Source organism: Poecilia reticulata, chromosome 22, assembly GCF_904066995.2.
Source record: "Poecilia reticulata chromosome 22, P_reticulata-male-v2, whole genome shotgun sequence".
NCBI lineage: Eukaryota > Metazoa > Chordata > Actinopteri > Cyprinodontiformes > Poeciliidae > Poecilia > Poecilia reticulata.
Genome location: NC_088851.1, coordinates 9,955,534 through 9,967,829, shown reverse-complemented (window position 1 = coordinate 9,967,829; position 12,296 = coordinate 9,955,534). Strand labels below are relative to the sequence as shown.

At 41.2% G+C, this 12,296-nt stretch overlaps 1 protein-coding gene across 1 annotated transcript; it reads right to left on the bottom strand.

Moving 5' to 3' along the window:
* Window positions 1-3,368: 3,368 nt before the first annotated feature.
* Window positions 3,369-10,557, bottom strand: slc35g2a (solute carrier family 35 member G2a). Its single transcript, XM_008399228.3, has 2 exons — window positions 10,225-10,557; window positions 3,369-4,958 (listed from the first exon to the last, which is right to left on the bottom strand). The coding sequence occupies exon 2, from the start codon at window positions 4,916-4,918 to the stop codon at window positions 3,563-3,565; it is 1,356 nt and encodes a 451-aa protein (XP_008397450.2). The 5' UTR covers window positions 4,919-4,958; window positions 10,225-10,557; the 3' UTR covers window positions 3,369-3,562.
* Window positions 10,558-12,296: the final 1,739 nt, after the last annotated feature.

The window sequence follows — 12,296 nt, the reverse complement described above, 5'->3', positions numbered from 1 at the left end:
TTACTTATTCACTGTGTGGCTAGCTCCATGGCTAGCTCACTGTGTCTTACTCTGCAGTTGTGCAGTCACAATATCGGGGAACATGAGCGCCCCCAGCGGTGAGACAAGAGAACTGCCTGCCTCACCTCGAGTCTGTTCTCTGCCGTTTCTTATCGATCCTCCGCACACAAAACACAATACACACACTGACAAAAAACACTGTACATTATAATCGAAATTATGGAAAATCAGTCCATATATTAAATGTTTCTTAGCCATTTTATTGCCGGCGTACAGACAGGACGAACATGCTGTCCTATAATGGCAGCCAGTGCAGTTAGCGTGAGGTTGCGCAATCCCAGGTGAGGCTCAGCTCGCTGCTGCCTCACCGGCTTCGCTTCTGAGTATTTGAATGGGAAAATGCGAAAATCCAGCGATTTTGAAGAAAAGCTAATCAGAATTGGTTAAGCTAAGTAAAAAAATAGATACTTTATAGTACGAAACCACAGGGTGAAAATAGCAATATAAATGATTTTATATTATATATTATTTTTCCATGATGACAGGTGAGGCTGTGCCTCACCTGCCTCCCCTGACCGCACGTCACTGAACACACACACACACACACACACACACACACACACACACACACACACACACACACACACACACACACACACACACACACATGCCTGCGGGCTTGTTTATTGAAACCAAAGTCAGATTTCTGGAGGTACTTTCCTCATATATATATATATATATATATATTTTTTTTTTTTTTTTTTTTTTTTTTTGTTTTGTTGTGTTCTTAACCTTTGTCTCCTGTCACTGAATCAGTATTTTTTTAATGTATTTTGTATTAAAAAAACATCAAAATGTATTTTGATTGTGTTTCACAGGGGAAACAAAAAATTGGATTTAAAAAATTGGCATACTTTCACAACGTTAATAGGATGCAAGTCTAGAAATGCGGATAGTTCAGGGTGTTTTTTTTAAGTGAGATTCTGTCAGTAGCAGTAGTTTACGCAAAAGATCCAAACAAGTTGGAGGTTAAAGCCATTGGGTGGTCCGAGAAGGGCCTGACCGCAGCGGCAGAAGCTAATGGCTAGTCTGAGAGAGGTCAAGAACAAACCAGATTTCTACAATCTTAAAAAAAGCCTTCCGTCCTTCCTAAATATTAAACATGTCACGATCACATTGGACGAGTATCTATGGACAAATCAGTGAATATTTTCACAGTAAAAGGAGTTTGGAGGTGATGAACCATCAGTGGTCTTTTTGGGTGAAACACATTTCTCAGTAATTTTTCTTGTTCGTTTTATTAATGGTTATTTTTTATTCATTTTTACCAGCACAGTTGTCAACATCTGCTTTGTGCTCCACGTTAGAATTATTTGAGGTAAAAGTGTTTCTAGTATATTTTACAAAGGAAGATTGTCGGCGCCACACTGCCCTCCTACCTGCATTTTCTGCAAAAAAAATAATCATCGGCTGGTGTACTAACTCTACGACACAAGCATGGTGATTGTCTGAAAGTTCTTAAAATTGTTTGTGCAAAAACTCAGATTGATCTTCCAGAATCAGATAATCTGGATTTATACTAAACAGAGATTATCTGTGCTCTGCAAGTGAAATTTTAAAGCTGTTGGGATCTAGAAACAGGCACGGGAGCAGGCAGGATTATGAGACAAGTGAAAATTGAAAGAAATCTTCAACAAACAGGCACAGTGACCATGGAAACCAACAAATGAATCAAGCAAAGAATGAATAAAAATGAGTGTATTTACTAGGAGGACTGGTTGGTGGAGCAATGAACGGACGAGTCTGATTAACTGAATAAGATGCTACCATAAGCTGAAGCTTTTAAGAGAGAAGGGTTTGTTTGTTTTCCTCAACACCAGCCAGCAGATCACATGGGAAAATATCACAATCAGGAGATTATTTCCCAAATACATGGTTGGATTTGCTGGCAGAGCAAAACTGATCAATGATGTGTCGGAGCAAAGATTCATTTTTATATCATCGACTGCTGTCGTTGTCAATTTACACGACTCAGAAAATAAACAGCAGGGATCACACGCCAGCCTATAATTTATCATGTTCAGCCAATTCTTTGGCACAATTCAACATTTAAGACAATTATTTTTTTTTTTTTTATCTCTGGGCCCAAAAATCCGTTATGTTAACATCGGTTGAGGTGGGCGTACATCCAACTCTCGTTGCTGGAAGTGAGCAGGTCATCTGGAGTTCTTCAAAAACGTTGTACAAACAACGCCTACCCATCGCACCAGTTCCACCGCTGGCCAACCAAAGCCGTGCACCCAAATAAACAGAAAACGTGTAAAAACCACAAATGAACACTGGAGAAAATGACTACACGAGCACAGGGATGAGTAAAACTTGAATGAACCCAAAACGTGAATGGCACACTATCACTAAAACCTCACCTCAGAAATCCCAAAGTGTATCTTTGTAGAGACGTACTTTCAAAGTATCTTCAAGAGGACGCGTTTTCACTGACGGCAACATTACAAACAGGGTACATTTCTTCCCATCCCTTTTTTCCCTACCTGCATGTAGAATTTTACAGGCGAGTTAAAAACCGCTGACAGCAGTTGTCCCCATAAACATCACCATCCAACAAGACTCACAGGTGTGAAGTGGTGGAGTATTATGTCGCCACCAGACCTTACACCACACCTGTTTCACAATTTCCCTGGATGTTTGCAGCAACAATTCTCATTATGTAGACACACAATGATCTGTTCAATGTGGTGACTTCCATTAAAAAGGTCTCCATCTGTGCGGTGCATGTGGTGGGGGATTTTAAGAATGGCTCCTTTGTTGTGTGTCGTTCATGTTTTTTTTGGGGGTTTTTTTTACCAGCATGTGGAAAGACGGAGCCATGAGAGTAGGAGGCTAATGGTGGGGAAAATAGAAGAGGAGAAACCCATAGACCAGCACTGATGTGGTGGGTAAAAAGAGAGAGAGATAATAACTGTCCTCCATGCATAAAACAACTACTTTATGAGCCTGCTGGCCACACAGAGTGACAATAATCAGTCATTTTCTTTGTTTTCCAGCCTGACTTCCTTTTGATCTGCCTGCTTTCTTTCATCTATTTTATGCCATCTATAACAACTTCTTATCCTTGCTGGTTTCTTATCTATAAGCCGATCACATTGGATGCTCTTATCTGTGTTGTCCTGGTAATATCAGTTTGCCATCTCTTGCTTTTTTCAGCCTCTCGTCATCAAACAATGGTCAAATCAAAGGCACCAATCTTTGGTGAACGTGGTGGTGGTCTGATGGTGCGGGAATGAGTGCATACTTTCTTCACCTATGTGCATAAGACAGAAAACCTCTGGAGGCTGATTAAAAGACAACAGTACTCTCAGAGAGATTTTATTTTCACATCATGTAGTCACTTGACAGACAGCACAATATTGGCACTCTCTTCTAAGCAAAAACAACAATACAAAATAGATCAAGCTCTGATGAACATCTAGCAGTCTCTTATGTACATTGGAACCACCCTCCCGAAGGAGAACGTGCGGGTGAGGGGAGGAGAGAATGCGTCTGTCTATTTGATGGGCGAGTCCAGAATCTCTTCATACTCCTCCCTCTGGCGCCGCCCCGCGCCTCGAGAGGGCAGCAGCTTCATTGCCACCAGCCACCCGACGCTCAGCATGATCATCACGTTCCCCACAACCTCAGGAGCGGTGGGAGCCAGAGGGAGCAGGGCCAAATGCAGGAGCATGGCTACAGGCACTTCCAAGCTCTGCGAGGCGGAGACCAGAGCCGGGTGGAGTCGGGTGAGGGCATGCGTCATTCCCAGGAAGGCCGCTATAGAGCAGGCGACTAAGGCCAGGACAAGGCCCCATGCTGGTAGACTCATAGGCCAAGACCAGCCCTCCTGGAGCAGGATCATAGTTGCTGGGGTAAGCAGGCAACCTGTCCAACTCACAGTGAACAAGGCGGTGCCAACTCCCACTCTGTCTTTCAGTGAGCGATACCCAACCAGCGCCAGGGCCATCCACAATCCCGCTAGTGCCGAGAGAGACCATCCGAAGGCGCCCCTCCAGAATGTGACCGGGTCGACTGGTGCGTCTTCATAGCTCTCATCTGCCGTGGGAAGCAACACAAGACCCAATCCACACAGCCCAGCGGCTAAAGCTATCCCATCGGACAGTCCCAGCTTTTCCTCCAGAAGCAGGAAGGCAAGGGTTGCTGACAGAGCGGTGGTTGCCAGTCGCCAAGTTGTTGAGCCATTTTCGGAGGAGACGAAAGTTAAGGAGGAGTATGCACAGCAGAGGGAGAGTGAGTACGCAATGCCATAACAGAGCAGACGTAGCCGATATCCTTCTGGCCCAAATGGGTTCTCTGCCCTGTGCAGTGGGACCGCCACTGACAGAAGCTGGATGACGGACCTCACCAAGAGAAGAAACAGGGGTCCGAGGCTAAAGCGTTCAGAGGCCAGGCGGGTCAGGGCGATCAGGCAGCCGTGTGCAAGCGCTGCACCGAGCAGCCCCAGCCAGGTGAGGCGAGACGCAGACACAGACGCCTCACCGAAACTGGCCAGCTGTTCTCCAACCCCTTTCCCAGATCCCTTCACTGCTTTGGTTCCCAGCTCACTCCCCTCTCCTCCCCCAGTGGCCTGAAGTTTATGGGCCGCGTCCTTGTCTTTGGAGCCAAACAACTTCAACGGCCACCTCTTGCTCTCCGTGAGCCGCTTCCTGTCGGATGTCTCCTCCAAGAATGAGCCAAAGTCCTCGAATGATGGGGCATCGTCATAGCCCTCGTCGCCTGGTTGGGGGAAATGGGTGTGTATTCCCGGTTGGGGGCTGTAGGGGGTCTGATTGGCATACTTGGCTGTGACTGTGTGAGGGTGGATCTTCACTCTCTTCTTGGAGCCACTCAGAAGGTGAGCTGACTCCATTTTAAAAAAAATAAAATAAAACTTCAGAGATGACGTACACCTGCGAGAGAAGCAGAAATGTTTTAGTACCCCACACACTAACTTTTCTTTTTCTTTTTAATTTTTTTTACTTAGACCCCTGCAAATCCTCCCACTCCTTTCCTCGTCATGTTGCTTCTCCCTGGGATTCAGCTTGATATCTCATATATCTTTAATATCCGTGATAATAATAGCAGTGACTCACGTCTTCCAATGTTTCCCCGCAGTATGTGTAAAGTAGGCTTTACACAAATCCCCAGCTTAACCATGTTTCCCGTGCAATCAAACACATTACGTCCACAGTAACTGAATTAAGCAGAACAGTAATTGTCTTATCAAGACGATTTCTCATCTTGGGTAACATAACTTTCAATATCTGCTGGTAATGGCAGTTATATAAGCAAGGCTTTCGAGCCTCATTTGTCTTTTGATCTCTTTGTAATAACTTTTTCTTCCTCTTTTTTTTAACACTGATTTCTAACATACTGATTCTAAAATAAAAACACATATACTCACTTAAATTATACAACCAGCGCTACAGAAAACCCTATTTTTTCCCTATCTAGTTTCAGTGTCTGTCTGATGCTGTGATGCCTTGCAGATGTCGGACTCACAAGGGCCTTGCAAATATTATGTGGCACTTCTTCACTGCCGCATTTCAGGCAGACAAACACTCAGAACCCCGTCAGGTCGATCGTGGCGTTTTAAACCGTTTCCTATAATAACACAACATTTAATCCCACTGACAAAAAGTGGGCTTCTAGTGTTTCGTTTTTGTGTTTTCTACATGCGAAATACATCTTTAAAATAACACGGCTACGTATCTACAATTTTCTTTAAATGAAGAAAAACATTGGGGGTAAGCATGTGAAGGGTCGACTGTTAATAATTTAACAGACTCCAACGCACCCATGAGCCTGAGCTAGATCAGGCAGACAGAGAAAACATGTGGACGGATAGACTGAGCGCATCTTAACAATTAAATGTTTTAATTCTGCAAAATTGTGCCACATAAAGCTGAAACAATCGTTTCTATACTGCTCAAAAAAATAAAGGGAACACTTAAACAGCACAATATAACTCCAAGTAAATCAAACTTCTGTGAAATCAAACTGTCCACTTAGGAAGCAACACTGATTAACAACGGGGACCCTCGTCGGGTCAATCAGTGTTGCTTCCTAAGTGGACAGTTTGATTTCACAGAAGTTTGATTTACTTGGAGTTATATTGTGTTGTTTAAGTGTTCCCTTTATTTTTTTGAGCAGTATATATCTTAAGCTATTTTCATGCAATGCATAAAGAGACACAGTCTTTTTTTTTCTTAAAGGTTGACTTTAAATTAATCGAAACTTTTAAAGTTTTTCATGAGTTTGTAGGACAATGTTATTTCTGTTTCATCGTTGCCTTGCAGCTAAAAGGTCCTGCTTTGTTCTCTCTGCATGTAACTTGCATGTTCTCTGAGTGGATGCGTGGGTTTTCTCCCAAGTACTTTGGCTTCCTCCCACAGTCCAAACACATACCTGTTACATCAACTGATCGCTCTGAATTGCCCTCAGGTGTGATGACGCCCGTGTAAGGTTGTCTGTGCAGAATGTACCCCACCTCTAGCTGAATGACCACCGGAGACATAGGTGAAATTAAGTTGAAATTCCTAGTATTTTTGTCGAATTGTGTTTTAAACTGGTGTGTCTTGGGCGTCAAACATATTTAGTAACTCCACAGCCTTCTTGTGGTCCATCTCTCCAGACAGAGAGGCTGTAAGTTGGGGATATTCTTATGATCACTGTTGTTAAGGAAGAATTTTTATATTACTGTTAAATTTAGCAAAACTCTGGCTCTGATACTTCCTTTTGATCCCGGGTTTTCTCGCGTGGCCACGTGCGGGGACAAAAACACAACAATGCGTGTTGACGTCACAGAATTACAGGATTTAATCCAATCAGAAGAAAATATAAAATATTACAGGAAACTAAAGAAAGACAGATACAAACATTGTTACCTGAGACAAGAAGACAAAGAAATATCAAGGACGTCCTTGGAGAAAGAGCTGGTGCAGAAGTAAAATAAATCAGCTTTTTTCTGAATTGTTTCCCTTGTGCACAAACTTTTATACCTGTAGGTGTGTTTTCCTCTTTAATGTATTCAAATAAGGCGTATCTCTACTTGACCAATTGGAAGGCATCTCTGGCCCTTTTAAATCTTAATTTAGAAAAAGTCCCGCAGTTTGGTCGCAAGATCAAACACCTTTTGTTAAATAAGGTAGAAGCAGACTCTCCGAATTCATGGTGGTTTATGGCTTTCACAAATCAATGTGAAAAGCTAGAACTTCCTACTGATTGTTTCCCAACAGACAAAGAGCAGATCAGAAGATCTTGGCAAACAATCTGCTTTAACTACAGTAAAATATATCAATAGGTCAGAATATGTTATAAATTTTAAAACTATAATTATGGTATTTCAATCAAGTCATAATAAATTCTAAAACCAACTTATTTTAAATTTATTTTCTTAACACTATCCGGCCTCCTGTGGCTCTACAGCCATCTGGGCAAAGAGAAACAGATGAATGAACCTCACAGGTAGCTGTGAAATTCTGGTTTCTCTTCTGCTCTGCCAGGAACAAACCTTTAATTCTGTATTTTAATTCAATGAAAAGTTCTCCAAAAACCCATTTGTTCTTCTGCACTCAGCATCTCCAAAGTTTAGTCCTGATATCAAACCAAAAGCAATAGATAATAAACAGAAAATAATGAAGTACAATTCCTGTTTCTAATTAGGAATTAGAAACAAATAAGAATTAAGACATTCATTCACCATAAACCTAAGTATTTTCTAATACTAAACAAATCATTTTCATGTGATTCTAATATAGTCAGAAATAATACAATTTCAAATACATTCATCATTAACTAAATTAATTCTAAAACAAGATAATAGAATTTTAGTCAAAACATGTTATTAATAACTAAGAAAAATGTCTTACAAATTAAATGTTAGTGATTTAAAACATTTTATGTTATATTCAGTTTTTGCACCATGTCAGATGTTAGTTCTGGAAGATTTCTCATCCTGGTTACGTGAACCAACCAAAGTTCCCCTTCTCAGAGTAATTCAAGTGATACTGTCCTCCACCTTCCTGCATATGTTAATTTATGACCTCCTGTCTTTAATGATAAGACCCCAGGGGTCTGAGCTGAAATTCTCCTGCAGATTCTCTATTCTCCTTTGTACTTTAAATACTTCGGGTTTTAAATCACTCACACAAACCTGTTCAAACTTAAGAAATTTGTTCTAAAAGGTTTAAACTGTGTTAAACACTCAAAATAATAATTTTTCTCAACACTGTCCAATTTGGAAGACCAAATTGTGCCCAAGTTTCTTTGGACACCAGTTCAGCATTTCCACAAAATGTCCTTTTCTTGTCTGTTACGGGAAATGCACTATAGTCTCTCCAGCAGTAGCAGCACATTCCAACAGCATGGTACTGCCTCCTCCAAACTAGTTGGGATGGTGTTCTCGGCATTACCTTTGTCTACTCTAAACATGACGATAGTAGTTACAGCCAAACACTTCCGTTTTATCCGAACAAAAGAAATGTCTCCAAAGGTTCATGTCTGTCTTTCCTGTATTTTTCAGTCGATCGTAGCAACAACTTCTCCCTCTCTCAATGGCATTTCAGGCCTCGCAGGTACAGGACTCACTTCACTATGAATAGTGAGCCTCTCTTACCGGCTTCACTGAACATCCTCACAAGATTGTTCACTTTTCTTCTGGGGTTGATGTGAGCATTTTATTATGAAATCACATTAATATTTGCCACCTTCTGACATCTGATTTATTTTTGTTACCCTCCCCTCCTTAATATTACAACAGAAAGTTTTGGTTTGGCTTTAAAATACATGCGCCAGTTTACCTCAGTTTAACACAAACACCATGAGTTGATCAAAAACTTAAAATTACATGAATGTTCCTCCTATATTACTTAAAAAGAATAATTATCGTAATCTTTGCAAACTTCTGAATTTGAAAGAAAGATGTCCTTTTATCCAGTGTATGTAAGTATCTGGTTCCAACTCTATTTATAACAGGATGAGATTTACATCTGCTCATGGATGAAATGCATACTTATTAGTATTTGTTGTAATCTATTTCTACAAACTGATAATAAAAGAGAGGTTCCTATTTCAGAAGACACTCGAAGCACTCAGTCTCTCACAACAGCGAAAGTTTTTTTCCCCCCTGTATTTCTTAAAAACGTGCTCTGGGATCCCAACATGTCAGTGGTGCCCCAGCTGATAATTTCATGTATTCAGTCTGCTCTCCAGCATAGCGCATGGGGCGAGGCATCAATGTGAATTGTGCGTAAAAGCTCAGCTCTTTGACAGGTGTGGATTTTCGTATGGGAGCCGCGAGGTGCTGTGAACGGCATGCCAACAAAATCACCCTCACACCTGTTTTCACTGGTGGCTACAGGAAACCTGATCGGCTGCAGCGCGAAAAGCACACACTGTGCAGGAGGAGATCAGGATGTTCCTGTCTGACTATTCTCTTCACAGTTAGTTACTCTGCTGGGTGATGCAGTCTGCCTCTGCAATGCCGCTGTTTTCTACTCACAAAGCTTGTTTTTGCACCTCACGCAACCACATAGTAGGTAATGGTTCTTGGGGTCAGCAGCACACACCTTTTACAAACTGAGAGAGCACGTACAATGTCTGTACATATCATTAAAAGCAACATCCTGAGGACTATTCATAGTCAAGTCAATTTATTTTTAGTGCTTCTATGAATAACTGAGCATTCCAGTTGAATAATGCTTAGAATTAAGTATGACTAGAGTTAAATAAGGCTGATGGAAAAAGTGTGTGTGTTTTTTCCTTCTCGCCTTGGCGGTGGTGCAAGATTTTTTGCTCTCATCTTTACAATTTACTGCTGACCTCAAATAACAACTCATCGATTTCAGCTTCCTGATTTCGCTTTGCATTGACCGTCTGGCGCGTGTGTGCGCACCTGTTATTATTCTGCTATAAGCTACAGTGACAGCCCGCGTCGTAAACCATGACAAATCCTTGAATGGGGGGGGGGTGAGAAAAGCGCGCCTCCGCATCACTCCGGGCGCGCGCCCTGATCGGTAAAAGGCATCCAGAATCAATCAAGCAGTCCCGGTGACCTGCCGTGCGTTTATTACAGCAACCCAGATGCGCTGTGAGCATTGCATAAAACACAACTGCGTAATTAAAAAAAAAAAAAAATTAATAAGAAGAAATAAACGCTTCCCAGCATTCACTCACCTGCTGTCGCGCGAACCAGGGATGAAGTTCACAAACGGTCCACCTGAGTCATTTACTGAACATCTTCCAACGCTTCATCACCTCCTTTTGGCCATTTGTTCTTATGCTTCTCGCTCTTTTCTCCTCTCTCTCCTCTTTTTTTTTTTTTTTTCCGCAGCAGTGATTGTCCTCAGGGACAGAGCGGTGCGCTTCAGCACCTATGCTCACACCTCACTGCACTCCACAGAGAGAAAAAATGGTGTTTTATGGGAACCTGCTGGCCGCTTTCATCACTATCTGAACACACACATATAGGCGCTCCTGGTCTCGGAGAAAGAGAGAGAGACAGACAGAAAGAGAGAGAGAGAGAGAGAGACGGAGGAGGGGGAGAGAGATCTAATCAAAACCTCTGAGCATGCGTCATAGCAGTTGTACCTTGCGTAATTGTGCGTCACCCATTGTGTTTGAATTAATGTGTCTTTCTTTCTTAAAATGATCATCTCTTTTTTTATTATTTGCTAGGAACAACATCGGATTTGAAAATACAGAGCCTTGTGAAAGTATTGGGATTAATTAAAGTGTAAGACTTTACATATGTGCATAACACTGACATGAACATGACATAACACCTTCATGAATGCTTTTGACTGTTGTTATGAAGTGTATTTTGGTAAATAATGCAACTCTTAATGCATTAAAAGTGTCAGCTTAGGATTATTTGTAAAATAATGACATTTTTATGCAAAGTTGCATTAAAATCCTCATTAAAAGTCCATTTAAAGAGTCAACTTTGCATTAAAAGTGTCAGTATGTTACTTCATGACAACAGTAATAAACATTAATGAAGGCCTCTTGGTGTTCATGACAGGTGTTATGTCATGTTTATGACAGTGTCATGTCAGTCTTATGAACACCCCTTCAAATAAGGTGTTGCCAACATTTTTCATGAGATAGCTGATAAGTGGAAGGAAAATCTTAGATGGTTTATTAGAAAGGTTTTTCCACATCTGAACAGTCGGATGTGTATGTGGTTTAGAATCTCTTTTAATCTGGTGGGTTATAAAACAATATCCCGATATTTGAACATTGGGATATTGAGCAGAAAGCTGATCAAACCACCATCCAAAAAGAAAGGGCTTTCCTCGACGTTAGGCCTACCGAGGCTTAATGTCGGATTGATGGAGTAAGCAAACAATCGGGACAATGTTCAGAGCTGACCGTGGCTCATTGGTAAACAAAAATGCATTTTACTTGCCTTTCAAGACTCTCAGAGGAATTTTACAAAAAAATCAAGCAATACAAGAATACACTCAAAATGATAACAGAGGTAGAAGAAAAAGCAAACAAAGAGTTTGCAATGGAACGGACAACTTGAACAGATGTGTTTTGAGTTGTGATTTGAAAGTAGGAAGAGCTGCAGGTAGAGACAGTCTTGTAATTAGAGAGTTATGGATTTGCTTCAAGCTTCCTAACCCATCACATATTGATATACTCTTGGGCAAAGGCACTTGACCCCAAATATCGATTGGAAATATTGACATATGAATAAATGCACGTTTCTGGGTGCTGAGTGACAGGCTAATCTGTTGAAGCACTTTGAAGGGTGGGACTACAAGTCAGTTGAGTCCAGTTACCATTTACAATGATGTTGTTGGGATCAAACCATGTTTATATCCCAGAGAGGACCAGTCAAAGTCCACACCAGAGTCCAGTTTGGGGCAAGACTAGAAAACGTAACATGCATGACCCATTGCCCAAAAAGCAAAAGTTTCTCATTGTTTCAATCTTAGTTTAACAAAATCCCTCTACAATGATGTTTATTACAGCTTTTCAGGAACTGTATTTATTTTACGAATTGCTTGTTTCCATCTAAATGGCTTTAAATCACATGTAAGGACACTGCTGCTAAGAATAAGAACATGTTTCAGTCTAATCAAGAACTTAGTTGCTAAAGGGATTCATGGTGTTTGTTCACTAATGTTCTCTAACCTCTGAGACTTAACATTACGGCTGAATTTAGACTAAGATTCATCAACACTTCGGAGTGCACGTCTTGTCTGTCCTGTCAAAGTACTATTTGAAAATAGCAACTT